This window comes from Coloeus monedula (assembly GCF_965178545.1).
Source record: "Coloeus monedula genome assembly, chromosome: 8".
Taxonomy (NCBI): Eukaryota; Metazoa; Chordata; class Aves; order Passeriformes; family Corvidae; genus Coloeus; species Coloeus monedula.
The window spans coordinates 4678772-4695955 of record NC_138788.1 but is presented as its reverse complement, the minus strand read 5'-3'; the positions used below and the strand labels follow the sequence as shown (position 1 = coordinate 4695955).

The 17184-nt window shown below is 39.6% G+C and overlaps 1 protein-coding gene across 2 annotated transcripts in view; it reads right to left on the bottom strand.

Moving 5' to 3' along the window:
- The window catches only part of RUFY2 (RUN and FYVE domain containing 2), a 28330-nt gene extending 18593 nt beyond the window's left edge, over positions 1–9737 (bottom strand). The window contains exons 1-5 of one of the 2 annotated variants that reach the window (XM_082286158.1): positions 9625–9737; positions 3220–3393; positions 2613–2730; positions 1255–1356; positions 66–189 (exon numbers count right to left, since the gene is read on the bottom strand). In XM_082286158.1, coding sequence (XP_082142284.1) covers positions 66–189; positions 1255–1356; positions 2613–2730; positions 3220–3349 — 474 coding nt within the window. In that variant the 5' untranslated portion in view covers positions 3350–3393; positions 9625–9737. Of the gene's footprint in view, positions 1–65; positions 190–1254; positions 1357–2612; positions 2731–3150; positions 3394–9624 lie in introns of those variants that run through there. The other variant, XM_082286159.1, reaches the window with a different exon arrangement.
- Between the last annotated feature and the right edge of the window lie 7447 nt (positions 9738–17184).

Here is a 17184-nt window from a genome sequence, read left to right as displayed (position 1 = left end):
CAAAATTCACTGCACAGGAAAATCTCACAGATTGCACATACATTGCTTTACCTGGATGGACTTACTTGTGAATCCAGATCTTCTCCCTTCACACACAGGTTGGCATCGATCACATTTAGCCCAACTAACAGCCCAACAATAACTGCTCCTTCTTCCTCCATCATTAGTGCGTGATACTCATAAAACTCACTGTGTTAAAGCAGAAAATTGCATCTTACTGATTTATTCATTATATATACATCCAGTAAATTAATAATAAGTGACATACACATCTAAATTTCTCTTATTCTAGCCTTACTACAACATCCTTAAAGATGAACTGTGCCTGCCCATACTTTCACCTCATAAATATTTAAAAATTCAAAGTGCATGGTTTGTCTCAGAGACTATTAAAAACAAGGATACTGCCTTTGGCTCCAGATGGCTGAGACATTGTTGGGGGGTGGGGGTAATAAGATTTACTTTGCCTTTAAAAGGAAAACCCAAAAACCCCAGAAAAGGCTCTACCCTACACCTGCTATTAGCCAGTTTTGAAGAGATACTGCAACAAACGGATGTTTGGCCACACTGAGTCAGACAACTCTTAAGTTGTTAAGAAGCAAGCAGCGCAAAAGAAGAATGGTAAAAAATTACCTTGTGTGAAACAATGTCTGGAATTTAATGAATACATGCTTGAAATTCAAGGAGCCAAGGAAGAGATTACATGGATTAAAGAGAAGCATAAATGGCTGAAATGCTAAAAAGGTTTATAAAATATAAATACTTCACTAAACAAAAGAATATCAGGACTTTCTCCTCCTTGCACATTTTAAATAAAATTTTAGATTTTATGTAACAAACTGTGTTTCCAATGGAAAAGCCCATAGCTGCTGAACACCAGTGACATCCTGACAAACCAGCATTATCTAGGCATACAAAGTAAATCTTAAAAATACGTATAGCTTATAAAATTGAAATTAAGATGAGAAGTATCCTTCGCTGTTTGTGCTTTAATTACTCCATCAGACAGGAAAAGTTATACTAGAAGCGAACAATGCCAGTGTTAGAACTGTGAAAGCAAAGTTCAAAGCAAGAGCCCTCTGTGCAATGGCAGCTCAGTGGAAACCACACGCATAGTAGGGATGTAGGGATGAATTCACCTCCTCTCCAGAGGTTTTCAGCGCTAGTTCTGCACGGTGGGGGAACACAGGATTATTTTTTAGGAGACTAAACCTCTAAAAACAAATTGCAAACAAAATCTAATTAATTGTTTACCTGAGGAGATCTCTCTGAATGATTAAACAGCGAAGATAATCGGCCATTTTCTTCTGCATCAGTGCTAACCGTAACCAGGCCCGGGCACGGCCCAGCGGTGTCCTGAAACAAAGGGTATGAAGACAAACAGTCCCAAATTAATAACATATTGATTAAATCACGGTCTTTAACACCTTATTAGTCTACTGGTGGAGCAATTGGTGTTTCTGAAGGGGTATTTTAAACTATTAGTTGAGCATCACCATCTGAAAAGCCATAATGTTTAGGCTTTGACTCCAAGCTTTGGGACAACAGAAAAATTTTAAACTACTCAGCTGAGCTTGGGAGCAGACCCTGGAAAAAACAGGAGTATAGAATGCACAAGAACCTGATAATCTTGAAAGTCCTGTTTTCTGCTGAAGTAAAATATTTGCAACTGTTGGGACTCCTTTCTGCAATTTGTTTATAAAGAGTTCAGGGGAAGTGCAAGAAAATGAATTGAATGCCCATCACAAGCCACCATGGCAGCTTCCCTTCCCAATCCTACTCTCTGGCTCTACCCAACACTTTCTGAATCCTACCTTTACTAGTGTACAAATTCAGGGCTATCTTAGGAAGACAATGCAAAAAACCATGAAAACAGATGTAACTGGCAAACACTTATATCCAGCAAAGTACACCTAGACCTTTACAACTTCCTCTTCTAGTGCTTGCATACTTACAAGTGGTAAGCACATAAACGAAAAAAAAAAAACCTTCACAAGTTGTATTAAGATAAGAAGAGAGTAACCTTGGCAAAGGTTATTATTTCCTCTGGCCTGCCACAAGAGTAAATAATAATAATAATAATAATAATAATAATAATAATAATAATAATAATAATAAAAAAATTTACATGCCTATGTGCTTTAGATAAGGTCTAAACCTATAAATTAGAATCCTTATGCTGCCATATACCAATCACAGCATAACCAAGCCCTTTTGGAATTTCATGTATGGTCAATTATAAAGATAAATACAAAAGCAGAGTGCAGTGGAATGGGAGGAGAATAAATTTACTTCTGAGTAGGACACTGCAGGGAAGAATCTGAAAAGCTGCCTAATTCTTTCCTCTTTGGTATGTCACCTTTTGGTTTTATAGAGCCTTTGCTACCTGCACTCATTAATGTTTGCTGCAGTTCTAGATTGCAGGAGTGAGTGATACACAACCTGCTCCTTTTTGCATTGCTGTTATACACCTTCCATTCACCTGTGCTCTCCCCCAACATCATGTGGTAGCTGTTCAAAGGCTTGATTAATGCCAAATAAAATCATGAGACAGCTGCAGATTCTCAGTCAGGTCCTTTATTTTCCTGCTGCATTTTACCAATACTACTTACTTAAGGCCAGGCAAATCTCTGACACTTGCTGCTATTTCCTCAGCTTCTGGATATAATTTCTCCACAAGTTCCAGAGGACCCCAGATGGTTTTATTGTAACTTAGAAAGGATTTTCTTACTACAAAAAGAAAAATCAAGTAACTGAATTAATTGAAATTACTGGAGTAGCTTCCTTCAAACTAGCTGGTGTGTGAAAAGGTTAACTGCTGAGTCCAGACTTCCAGATAATTCCTAACTGAGACACTGGTCAGCTCACCAGTATCCAAAGCCAACTTCTAAATTACTTTGCTGTGAATATAAAATCGATGTGCTGAAATAAAATTAATATAGAAAGGACGTTTAGCTAAAAATATACGCTAAATACACACATGCAGCTGTGGTAATCCCTGGACCGCTTACAACAAATGGTGTACAAAAAACCAAGTTGGTAAATGTGGAAATATATGTGAAGAATTAATAATTACACTATTCATTATAAAAGGTGACAATTTGCATATTTTTCAATTCTTTATGCAACACTACATATTTTTTTACCTACTTCAAGAAAGAAAGGAAGAAAAATGGCATGTTTGGGATGAGAAATATGCAGCTAGACCAATTTCCACACCTTTCAGGCCATGCTTCAGGCAGTGCTCCATGACAACAAAGAACTGCTGCAAAGGTGGGTAGTCAGAATCCAGAGTGCGCCCAAAGCTCAAGGCTGATTCAATGAGTCCTTTGATACTCAATTTAGCCATGTTCAATAAATTTGCTCTTTCTACAGCTGTAGGGTCCTTTACAGCTAAGACAACAGAGAAAAAAATGTTACGGTTCAAGTGTTAGAGTGACACAAAGAAATAAAGTGCTTCATAGCTGCCTTGTTCAAAGAAAAACTTACCTTAACCTAATAAACTCAACAGAACAATTCAGTAGGTGCTATAAACCACCATGTCATAGAAAAGCATCCCACGGAAAACACATTCCTAGTGTTTTAATAGGTGAATGAAGTCCCGAGAGTTCTTAGGTACCATGTTGTCTCACCAGGTCTCAGAAGCAGCCAAGTCACTGCAATTTAACACAGCACCTCTGCTGCACTCCAAACTGATGCATGGCTGCAACCAGTGCCCCTCCCATGGTATCAAAGCAGCCTTCCTATTAATTTATGTATTTATTTGGTGTATTACAGCCTACCTACAGAAGCAGACATCACACTTTTTATATATTATCACTTTCCACTGTAGCTTTAATTTCACAGTGACACGAACACATGCCTTCCTTCTCAGGCTGTACAGAGTCTCTGCGACTAAACCAGGAGCATTTTCTAGAAAATATTACCTACTGAAAATTCAGTTTCTCATCTAGCCACAAAGTATTTTCTACATGGAAAATCTTAAAAATTAAAGGTTTTGCTTTAACTTGAAATTTTTGATAAACTTTACCAAGTGTACACTGCAAAAATACAATTGGGGATTAAATCTAGTCAGTAAAAAGCCCACAGCTTTTTACAATCATCTTAGTCTGACAGAATGGACAAGGTTCCTCTTCTCAGAACTCCTGCTACTGAAAACAGAGTGCTCAGGAAATTCTTAAGCTTATTTTCATTTATAATGAAACAAGTCAAGCGTTCAGGCCAGACTATTTTCTCAGAGACAAAACAAGCCTCTGTTTATTCACTATGATCAAAGTAACCTGGAAAGAAACAAAAGAGTTGATGATTTACTGTTTAATTAAATCCAACAAATGAAGTAAAAAAAACCCACTTTTTTTTTTGAGACATTGAGACACAGATGTCAAAATATAAGCATCTGAGGAAAAAACGTGAGCCTGTTCCTCTGCAAATCTGAGTACAGGTATAGGGCCTTATCTGTTTGCACATCAGAAAGCACAAAGAGCCCAAATCATCATAACAAATGGATATTTTCTCAGCTCAACAGCAATGAAACTACTTGTGTCATTTCCTGCACAGTTTAGGCATTTAGGGATTAGATACTAGAAACCCTGGACATTACTTTCTAGTATTCCGTTTCCCTAGTTGCCTGCCAAATACCCAACTACCCTACTATCATACAACATAACCTATCTCTGCTTTCTAGGAAAAAAAAAAAAAAAAAGACTGAGATTATGTACCTGAGACAGCCTTAAAAACTACTTTTATAGTTCCCCAGTACTTCAACAGAAAACCTCACAAGACATTAGAAAACACTCAGAGATAATTAGAGACAGGGCTCTGGCAAAACTGTACTCAGCAGCCACAGCCCACTGGTTTGTCTCTTCCTTCCTGCTCAGCTGCTGGGGACTGATCAACCCCACCAGGAGCAGCCACCAGCACAGCATCCCTGGCTGGGACAGGAGGAGGCTTGCAACAACAGGAGCCTTTGTGCTGGCAAAGTACACATCCTGCTTTTTTATTAGCTTTGCTACTGACAGTATTAAATACAAGTGTTAGTGTAGGAAACGCCTTGCTCAATGCAGACTTCAGGTGGGTAGCTCTCCCTTGCTACATATCCTGTCTATTTCCCTAAAGGCATCATACAAATTCCTTTGTCAGGTGACCTCATTTTGACTTCTGGAGCTGATCCTCCTCAGACAGACTTCTATGTCTGCTATCCTTTTAATTATCAGCCCTCTTGTCTGTTCTTCCTGAGGTGAAATGCATTTTAGGTCTGTTTTTAAGTGCAGCGTACCTGCATGGTTTTTTTCACCTGCTTCTTAAAAAATAAATGATAAACAAATTTTTTTAAATTTAAAATCAAGATTTAGAATTTAACATCGTGTGTGAAATCCTAAATCGTAGCTGCTGCTCGAGTACTCTACGGGGTACTGCACAGACAGCAAAACAAGCTCTGCAGAGCTCTTCTCCCCGAAGCAGCAGCCCCCGAAAGGGCTATTTGCAGGTGGCACTGCTGTCGCCAGCACCACCGGGTCTGACGAGGGGCTCGGCCTAGGAGGCGACATTCCTCCCCGGCTGGATGAGCAGCCGAGCCCCGGCGCGCAGCCGCTCCGACCGCGGGCTGAAGGCGCTGTCCCTGCGGCAGCGGGAGCGCAGCGGGAGCCTCTCCCCGCCGGCCGCAGCCCTCCCGGCGCGGTGCCCGCACACCGAGGCACCGCACGCACCGCGGGGCCCCGACACCGCCCCGTGCCCGCGCCCCTCGGCCCGAGCCTCAGCCCCGCGTTCCCCGGAGACCCCCCAGCCCATCCCGGCCCCGCTCCCGGCGCCGCAGCCCCGCTCACCCATGGCTGGAGAGGAGGAGCCGCCGCCGCAGCCGCTCCGTGCGGGCCCGCGGCTCCTCCCGCCCCTCCGCCCGCGCGGCGCGGCGCCCCCGGCGGCGGGAGGACCCGCCCCCGGCCCTATCGCGATAGCCCCTCCGCCTCGGGCACTGCCGCACCGCGCCCGGCCCCAGCTGCCCGCCGGGAGGGCGGCATCGGCCGCAGGGATGGGCAAGAGCGCCAGGGCAGCCTTCGGCACAGGAAGGCTCGGACATGAGCTAAGCACAATCAAGCAGCACAAACTTGAGGCTTCTCTACCGTTCTCTTGTGACATAAAGCTTATATCCCTAGCATTTATTCCAAATAATAATTCTCTAGCACTGGATAACATGTATCAGGATAAATAGTAATGTTCTAGAAAAATCTGTGAGTTCAGTACCTTCAAAGGTAACGTGCTGGGAATCAAAACCAGTATTAAAAAAAAAAAGTAAGTTTTTGGGGTTTAATTTTAAAAAGCCCTAAAATGTGAACCTGACTAGAAAAGAACCAAAATACGCTATGGTGTTTATCACCAAGCATATTTGTCACATCCAGATGGGATCTCAGTTGATGCTTACTGCACCCTGAGCACTACAATACGGTCTGCTTAATAATTATTCTTTCCTCTCCCCTTTTTGGGCAAGGTTAACCATCAACCTGTAAAATAAAAAGGTGTTCTTCACCTTGCCCAGCTTCAGAGACTGCACACAAAACAGCAGAAAGGATATCACTGCCTGGGTCTGCAAGGGAGGACCAAAGGACAAGGGCAACACAGGGATGTTGCCCATAGTGACAGGGACATAGTGACAGGGACACTTCTTATAGCCACCATTCCCACCTCTTAAAAGGAAAAAGGAATCTATACATTTAAACATTCAACGGTTGTAATAGTCATGCCCTGATTTTACTAGTCAGGCATAAAACAGCTTCCTTTTTTTTTTCATTTTTGAGAATCCCAGCAGCATATAACATATTAGGCATGCATCTGCAGGTTTTCCAGCAGCATCTATGGCTGCTTCTGCATGAGGAAGCTGCTTTAAAGGCAGCACACAGAAAAAGTGGTCCTTTACTGCTAGAAGATACTCACTTGCTATGTATTCATTAAAACATGAAGTGTTTTGGAGAATCACATCTCAAATTTTGTTTGAGACTACCAGAGCAAAACATGGTTTCATCTGTAGACTGCTGCTCAATCTAATTTTTACCACATGACTAGAAGCAAGGATGCATTTTAGAAGTAGATAAGGAAATGTTCTTGTGTTTGTTTCTCATGCAACTTCATGATGGGATGGCAATACCTCTAATTTATTTCTTAAGCTTTTATTAGCATGCACACCATTTCCTGGATAAGCATTACTTGGTGTAAGAAAACAGATTAGCCAAATCTTAAGAGTTTTCTACACATAGATCCTAAATACAGGGACAAAAAATCTCTTCTAAAAAAGTATTCTGATGTCACTGCTATAATAGAGAGTATATTTTACCCTATTTTTTTCGTCTTTTGAAAGAGCCAGAGCACAGACACAGTTGATGAAGCATGTATATTCACCTGAAAAAGGAGGATATCCTGTCAACTATTCAAATTATTGTTGTACTGTTCAAAATATTTGCCTTTATAAAGCGAAGTATTAGCAAAGTATAAACAACTGTAACAAAACCAACAGCAAACTTTTATTATTTCAAACATTACAAAAAGTTAGGGAGTAGTTTTAAAAAGTGAAAATGCTCACATTTAACAAATTTGTCTGCAACTATATGCACACAGCTACTTGATATTGATCCAAGAGAAAATAAATGCTAATGATTCTGAAGAATCAAAAAAATTGATGTTTCCACCAGCAACCTTGGAAAGAAACTCCTCAGTCTCTTCAGTCTAGAATATGAGGTAGCTTAAAGAAATTAGAACAGATCTCTCAGGTTAAAGGTGTTTTCCGTTGTTTATATGCCATCATCTTTAAAAAAACAGAACCTGAGCATGTAAACGTCTTAGTCAGCAAGATGCACCTCTAGTTTTGTTTTCAGGGAAATTTTTGTTTTAAAGACTACAGATCAGATAAACTGAAAACAGAGTTCTACTATGAAGCATTTCACTTCAGATTGATCTGCTTAACACATTAGTTAATAATAGGGAACTAAGTGAATCAGCATCACATATCTCCCTGATGTATGCAAAATCAAGAGATTAGAAATGTCATCAAGGGATCTTCACATGAGAGATTAATTACATTATGTATATAAATATAAAAGACTTCAGCATTTTTAAAAACAGTAGACTTCAAAGGACAATGTGAGGCTTTGAAGAAGAGGAACTTTTTCCTATTTTTTTTCCAAACAGCACAACACAGCACCTTAATTAGGAATTCTAACAGATGGAATAATTGTATGTAAACTACATTTTCAAGTTTTTAAAATCAAACCGAGCCCAGAAAACTGTGACTCAATACAACAATGGTTTACACTCCCTTCCTCTTCAAGTGTTTCCCCACTCACTTATGCAGATAACAGTTCATCAAGGTAAAAGAGAATATAGCAATTATCCAGTAGTGGAAAGAACAGAGTGCTTCAAATTTCTGGTTTGTCACAAGTAAGGTGGGAGCTTTAGTAGCACTGTAACCATCAGCTTTTTCAATAAATGTTTGTTATTTTACTGAAAGGAAACTTCCAAAATAATTGAATGTTTCCTGTTTTGGCTGCCTCCAGACTGAACAGTGCCCATCAGCACTGATACCCCAATAATCAGTTATTTCCATTAAAGAACAGCAGAAGAAAAGGTACAAAGGCCTGTAAAACTTTCCATCTTCACACTCATAAGATGTTACACTTGTGGATACTTTCATGAGCTCCGGCTGGAAGATTCAAGATGTGGCAAGTTAAGGAAGAATTTTAACAACATTTTGCTTTCACAAAACCTGTTTGAATATGCATTGGTGTTTGCAAAAAAAGCAGCTAACAAGGCTCTTGCTGTTTAAATAGGAGATGGAAACAGCAATAGTTAAAGCTTACTCAGGACAATGTCAGAGAGAAAGAAACAATTACCAAGTCATCTGAAAGTGACACTATTTTCCTTTCCACCAAGATTATTCATGAAACATGTGTTAAGTGGAAGAAAGCAATCACACTGACGTTAAGATGCCAAGAAACTAGAATGATCATGGGAAAAAAATGCAAAAGCATTAAAAATTAAAAATTCAGTCTTCAAAATCAAAAAATTATGTCAAAGTTGACCTGCAAGTCAGCACTGACATTTTCTGCTTTCAAAGACAGAGAAGTATTACTGCAGGCCTAGGCCCTAGGGTATATCACCGTGTCCCGCAGCCATAGGGAGAAGGAGGAGAGAAGATCCAGCAGGCAGGAATTGTGCAGCAAGATTGATTTATTTAATTATTTTTAAAACTCTTTTATAGACTTTTTTCTTCATAGTCTAATTGGACAAAGGATCAGCCAGCCCTTGGGGGTGATTGGCTAAAATCCTAAAACATCCATCGTCAAAATATTTTTCTACTATACCATAAACAAGACTTTTCAAGGCTGCAGGTGTTTGGTTGTTTACATTCCCTGCTACCTCTTCTGTGAGAGTGAAAAGTCTCTCACGGACTTAGAAAATAGCAAGAAAATCCTTGCTAGCAGCATTTTTCTATCTACAGAAAAGGTTCTAAATCCATCCACTAGCTTGATCTCAAGTATACATCTGGCAAATTTAATCAGCACATTTTGTGCTGTGTTGCCCATCACTAAATAATCAAAGACCTTCCCATCCTTACCTCAAATCTCAGTAAGTCAGTCTTACCTTTCCCCTTTCCCAAACCAGCGTGGAGGAAAAGGATATCATTGCCTGGGACTGCAAATGGCAGAGGAGCTTCTCCAAGGGAGGATAGCAGCACAGGGATGGAACACAACCCACCATGACCAGTTTGTGCTTGGCTCTTGTGATAGCAACATTCAGGCGGCGCCAGTCCTTCAGGAGGGTGCCAAGCTGTTAAATAAATGTCACTTGCTTTTATTTTTCCTATTTAATAGACATAAACCACTCATTTTCGAAATGCATCTAAACTGCTAAAATTGACTGAAACGAAGTTAATATGACCAACTTACATTTTCATCAATACTGTTCCTAACAAAAGACACAATTATTATACTTTTGTCTCTTCCTTGGTATTTGTCGACCGTGTTGACTTCCACTCTGTTCTCCTCCCATTTTGCCATCAAATCAGTGATTGTTTTTAGCTGATGTCTGTATGGGGATATAATGCCAATGTCTGAGGGCTTACAGCCAGCCTGAATGAAGAAGAAACAGGAGAAAAAATTTGTCACTGCAGTTGGCTTGGGAGACTCAGTACCATCAGAAGACCATCAAGGATTTTTTTAATTTAATTTTTTTTTAAACAGTGCTGCCAGATATTGTATCTACACCAATGGAACTGTAGGTGTGACTAAGCATGAACTAAAGAAGACAGGAAACATTGGTTACTGCAAGCTCCCAAGCTTTGTCTTAACTTAGCACAAAGACAAGATATCTTTGAAATCCTCACTTGTCCTTCATCTTTAAACTGCAAGGTTTACTCAGAGCTCCTAGTCTGTGCTACTCCTGAAGCTGACTGGATGAAAAAAAGGAACAAAGGCAAATCCTCTCCCCTCCCTCCCAAGAAAGTCTTCATCTCTTGAATTTGGCATCCAGCTTTTGTTTTTTGCATCTCAAATCCAACCAGGCAAGGGACAGGGAAGGGAATGCAACTCGGGCTCCTCACTACACTGACACGTAGCCAATCTTCAATTTATCCTTAAGATTATCCCCGAAATAACTACCCAATACATACCGTCACCATTACTAAAGCAATGTAAAAATTAGTTATAAAGCTCTCCCTCCAAACCATGTAATAAAGCAAAATATACCTTAATAAACAAGGATGTGAGGAAAAGCACTATTTTAGCTTCTGTCACATTACTTATGCCACCTTTTTCTGCATGTTCTGGTGCTGGGACCTTTAAAGACAAAAAGAGAAAATAATGACTTTTGCTGTCTGTAATGGGGTACTATATTCTGTCCCTAACTCACTGAGTCATATGTGGATTTATACTAATGGTATTAATTTACAAAATTAAGTTAAATGCTAAATTTTACTAAACAGAAGAGCCTGTATTGTGAATTAACTTCAGAATACTGCATTTGCAAAACAAATTGGAACAATCCCCAAAATGAGTTTCTAGCACTGGATAGTCACCTTAAGAAACTGCCAGAGCTTAATCCTCTGACTTTACAGTTCACACATTATACATCATATATCAAAAAACCCAAAAATTGACATTTTCCAGTTGATAAGGTAAGAGACCAAATTATATTTTACATGGGACTTTTGCTTTAATGCTTTCCATACAACAACATTTACAATAAATTTTCCTCATTCCATAGCATAAAGGATATTTTTTTTAATGTTTTAAAATTACAGCAAGAACTATCCAAAATGGTAGTATTAAATTGAACTCCCAACCTTTAAATAAAGTATTCACTGAATTTACCATTTCTTAACTATTACCTCCCTTTCCCTACATCCTGTATGAATGAAGCCAACATGCTCAGGATGTAAACTCTTAGTCATTGTGGTGTCACAGTTTTGTAATTTTTTCTCCTTGCTTGGTTCTTGCCTTCTCTGAAGTTGAAGTAACACCAATAAAAATGAAGGTGTCCCCGATGGAGGGGGAAGCCTCCAAAGTCCATGTGCTCAAGTTCTCTTCAAGCAGAAGAGCACTGTTTTACTGCACAGTTAATTTCTAACCACACTGGCATTAGTGTAGCTAAAAGCTACACAAAAATCATTTTAGGAAAGAAATACTAAAACCTCTGCCATGCTTATGGTAACACATGCTTACATTTATATTTCTCCTGTTCCCATAGGACACCGGCAGAACCCCCAACAAAAACAACTTAGGCCTAGAATTTCTCAAGAGACTTGCCCTAAATCAAGGATGTCATTTTTCAACAGTCAGCCCCAAGCTGTTAGAGAAGTGCAGACTGACACAGGGGTTGGCAGAAAAGAAACAAATAGATTTCCGATTGCTGTCACAAACATGTTGCATTGTTAAGCAGAAAACAATAGAGGCATTTTTTTCTTTTTCTAAAAAGCCAGCATAATAAATGTAAGCTCCCTGGTGGCGTCATGGTGTTTTTTCCTCTTCTTTCTCTCTGTTTGTATCCCTCCCCCCAAGTCTATTTCTTCATAAGCTTTCCTTGGTTAAACACTAAAAAATACAGGGGAAAAAAACCCACTATGAAGTCAAAGAAAATAAATGTTGGTTTTGTTTGTTGTCATGTTTAGTGGGTTTTTTTCCATTTCCCCCTCCATGACTACCACAATACATGGAGTTCTAGCAGGAAGTCCAAAAGGAGAAATGACATCATAACCTCACGTCTCAACAAATCTAGACTATTCTGGAAATAAAAACTTTCCTCCTAGCTCTAGGAAGAGGACAGATGTCTTACACTCGAGATGGGCTTTCCAGGGGAAAAAAAATGGAACAGAAACTCTAGTTTTCTCATTAGCAATTCTGCTATGATTACTAGATGAACAGTGTTCCAGCCAGGTTCCTATTAACAAGCCTCTTCCCTGGGACCACCTGTATGCTTTCCTGGGAAAGGGACTGCATCTGTCAAGGCATTCCTGGAAAATGTCTCTGTTTAGTTTAGACATTTTTAGAAATTTCTCTAAGTCATCAAAGTAAATACTGCTTCTCTTTAGGTCATTGAAGAGATTCTATCAGAACAGTTATAAAAAACATGAATCCTGTACAATGTCATGGAGAGCATAGAAAGACTGGTGAATTCTAACCAGGGTCAGCATAAAAGATCATTAGTTGATGTAATTATTGGCAAAACACAGTATTAATAGGAATCAACATAAAACCTATTAAGGAGGAAGAAAGACTCAAATCATAATCCAATCACCAATTACAGTGACAAGTACTAGAGACCACAAACAGGTACTAATTTACTAATCTTTTTCCACACGGGTTTGAACTCTTCCTCATTTTTCCTGCAAGTCAGTTTCTTTGCAAAAGTTTTATCCACACTAGAATTTTACTTTCGCAGCAAAATTTTGAGTCTCCATGAAAGGACACACCTAAACAAATTTATTCCTCCCTTACACTTCAGTGCATAGAATGTCTGCAAAATTCCATGGAGAATTGCAGTTATTCCTGCCACTGGCACACAGCTTTGACACGGCTGACCCTCAGGTGCTGGAAATAAGGCCATTCCCTGGTTGCAAGGACATCCAGTATGGCTACACACTTTGAGATACACTGTACAGGAAAAACAAAGTTTACAGTCCATTCCATATTTTCTGAAGTATTATCTAGATTCAGGTTTTCAGCTGTTCTCAGATGCGATGTTTCCAGCAGCAGTTGTACCACCCCTGCTCAGCTATGCCAACAATACCAACTTTTTTGTGCTGCACACTTTACCCAGTCCTAGAAAAACCGCTTTCTGAAGTTCCCTGTTGTACCCTACCTAAGCTGAATGAAGTTTTATATGTTGATTGTATTGAGAACTTGCCTCAAAATACAATGTTGACAGAGCATAAGGAACTTTACCTTCTCCGTGTTCAGAAAACACACAGGGGTGTCTGGATCAAGGACTTCCTTCAGCCATGTCTTTGAAGCATCCCCAAGGTCCAGTTTCAATTTCTTTAGGTTGGGCAAGTTAACAGTGGCATTTGATACCTTCTCTGAGCCACATTCCAGTTTGCCTTCATATACCAGCATGTTACTCAATGACATAATCTTACTAAAGATATAAAAAACAAAAAAAAAGGCATAAAAATCTTGCTATTTCAATCCCACATTAAGAACACAATTTAATAAATAAAAGTTGTAAGTACCTATTCATTCTGTATTGCACAGTTAATTGGACAACAGCATTTTGGTTTTGTTCCAGCCTTTTAAATAAGCTTTCACTCATGCCAAGATCTCTGTTACAACACAAAAACAAAAATCAGAATGTGTCAATCAGAACAGTGCAAGAGCCTTCCCAGAATTTGTTATTAATAATTGTCCAGAAGCATTTTATCTTACCTTGCTTCTGCATTCAGCACAAGTGGAGGCAGCTGCTGATGATCCCCCACCAGCACAAACCTTTTGGAGCACAACAGTGGGCCCAGGCAGATGAGCTGGCTTATTTGGGAAGCTTCATCAACAATACAGAAGTCAAATTGCTTCTGAACAAAGATGGGGTGATTTACTCCCATGCAAGACGTTGCTACCACGGGCTGAAAATTGAGACATGCTTTAAGGATAAGGTACACTTTATATCCTCTAGCACTATGTTCTCCATGTTAAAAGAAAAAATATTTCCCATTAAACTAAACTGTAAAATCAAAGAAATCAAATTATTAGTCCTCGAAATCAGACCAGCATAACTTATATGTATATTGGCCTGACATATTCTTGCACCAATTGCAAGTGACAAACAAAACCAGCTTTAGAGCAGACTGTAGCAAATAACTTGTTCCTGTCATGTGTTCAGAGTGATGCCAGGTTCTATTCATGTACAATTCACGGAGTGTGCTGAAATGACTACTGTGAAAAATCAGGAGGTTTGGGGATTTTTTTTTTTCAATACTGAACAGAGGATAAAACAACAACAGCAGCACAGTTCTTGCCATCACTTCCACTGCAATCCAAAACGACTAAAATAAGAAATGCTAAGTCATTCCCTTTATGACTTCAGTCATTCCCCTGCAATGTTTATCAATAAAAAGTAAATGGCACCTTTTGTGAAGCTGGCATTTAGTCCAACTACCATCAAGCTTTATTCTTTCAGCAAATTTAATTTAAAGCTGCCACTGACTCATATGACCCAGCTCCCATTATGGTTTGCATTAACATTCACACAGACAGCACTAATCTTTCAATCAAAAATAAGGGTTTGGCCCGGTCGCTCCACAGCATTCCACTTCCTCTTCCCCATCTGCTGATTGTACTGATGGCACAATGAGCACAAGTGGGAGGGAGAAGGGAAAAACAGCAGCGATATGTGAATAATGTTAAAGGAGGCTGCAGCAGCCCATTCACAAGATCTCAGATAAAAGCACTGGAGTCTTTGGGGCTTATTGCTTACAATGGTGAGTTACTTTGTGTGGACATAAACAAAGCTTCCCAACTTTCAGACTTAATGTAGGTCATTACTGGCGATAAAGAAATTGAAACAATGCAGAGGTTGAGTATCTCTTTCAGCTCAGATTTCTTACAGCAGTACACACCCTTGGGATGGGTTCCTTCTCTGCAGCATCCAAAAAAATACTAATGTCATTATCTTTAATAATTTGTAGAGCTAGCAAAAAACATTTCTCTCACCTGACTATTATAGACCTCTTCCAAATCTGTTACAGACTTAACTGATTTGGACCTGCAAATTTCTTCTTCTGTATATTTCTGAATATCTGGATGAACCTTCTGAGCTCGCCCTAAGCGCAAGAAGCCAACTTTGAATTTGGCCAGTTTCAGAAGGACGTTGTCTACAGCTGTGTGTGTAAAACTGGTCAGAAGGACACTGAAGCCACAAGCAGAAAGAATTCTCACCTAATGAGTGGCAAAGGGAAAGAAAAGGAGAAGTTGTTAGTTCATCTAAAAGAATCAACAATCCCAGGTTTAACAAGGTGAAAAACACGAGGGGTTTCAGAGGGAGCCAATAATAAGCATGTCTGACACATGATCTGTGTCAGTCGGCCAGATGTGTCAGCTGGCCATTGTCAGTAGTCTTGGAGGTTCCCATGAACAGCAGGCTCACAACACTGCTGCAAACAGTGAGAGCCAATATCTGGATGTACACTCACAAGGAACTGCTCTCTTAAGATCCCCACTGCAAGAACAAGCCATGCAGCCCATTCCCACAACACTGTTCTCCATGGCAATTTAGCCGGTACAGATTCAGTGGAATGGGTTGAAGACAGCACCAGCTGCCTGCTCTCCAGCCTGATGACAACTGGAAGCAGGATAACACTGCTGTTCTAAGAAAATCTCACTCAGCCCACAGTATAAATCCAGCATGCTCCTACAGGACATTCCTGGGGAAAAGAGAACCACCAACCAGAGGAGATGGTAGCAGACTGCACATAGATTCAGCCCCACAGGTTGATAAAATTTACAATGGACAAGTTACTGACTTCTCAAAAAGTCCCTCTTTTGAGCTATAACTCCAGATTTGAGGACTTGCTCGTATTTGGAGCCAAAGAATTTTAGCACTAAAGCATCACAGAAGTGATTAAATATCACACTTCAATCTCCTCCCTCCCACATATACTCCTACACAAGCAACAGACAACCCTACTCCACAAAAATCTAGTTTTAGTTCCATCAAATATAGGTTAAGAAAAAGAAATGTGTTTTCTTCTTTGAAGTTATGCAGATACTGTTAGATTAAGTCATGACACTACACTACACAGTTGGTTTAATGCTATCTTCTAAATCTCACCAAAAAAATTAAGCACCAAGGTACATGATCTTACTAGAGCACATATCGTAGTGGTTTTTCCTGTTCCAGGCATACCCACAATAAGTGTGTAGTCTTTTGAAAGTAGCACTTGTTTCATTGCCTGTTTCTGAGGCTTATTTAGACCTTTTAAAAGAAAAAGCAAAATTAAATTACTACACTTCATCATAATTGTAATAATTACTAAAGCTAGAACAAAACTATAATTTCCTCCTTCACTAAAGTCCTTAATAAAGACAAGAACTGAGCAAAGTCTGTAGGTTCTAATGAAGGTACGACATTAAACATAATACACAAGATAAGTAGTAAAGGGTCTGCACTACAGTCCTAGAAATAAGTTACTGAAGACATTTTTAATTTTAGATCTTTTATGACTTTTTTTTCTAATATCTTAATTGATCACCTCCATATATTGTGCCTGGGCACTTGTGTTTGATCATACCACTTTCACATTCAAACACACAGCTCACAGCAAGGGGTGATGAGTTGCACATACAGCAGCATCTTGTTTAGAACAAACACTACAGCAGAGCTTGTTCGCCCCAGTCTGATGCAAACAAGTAGCACGTTTCACCGGCTTGGACTAGGCAAACTCAAGCAAAATAAGACTTCAAACTGAGTTGTTATAAAAAAGTTCAGTTTGCTCTAAGAGAATTCAGTTAAATTTATGTTTTGACAGGCAACTCTGTCAGAGAACAAGGAAATATTTCCACCAAATACAAGATACTGTCTCATACCTAAATAAGTTTTGTTTTTAAATAAAGCACAAAGCATCACACACCACAGAGCTCCCAAGTCAGCAAGAGCGATTATACAAGTGAATGCTTACACTAAAGCCCATCTCCTTCCTCTCCCTCAAGGTCAGCT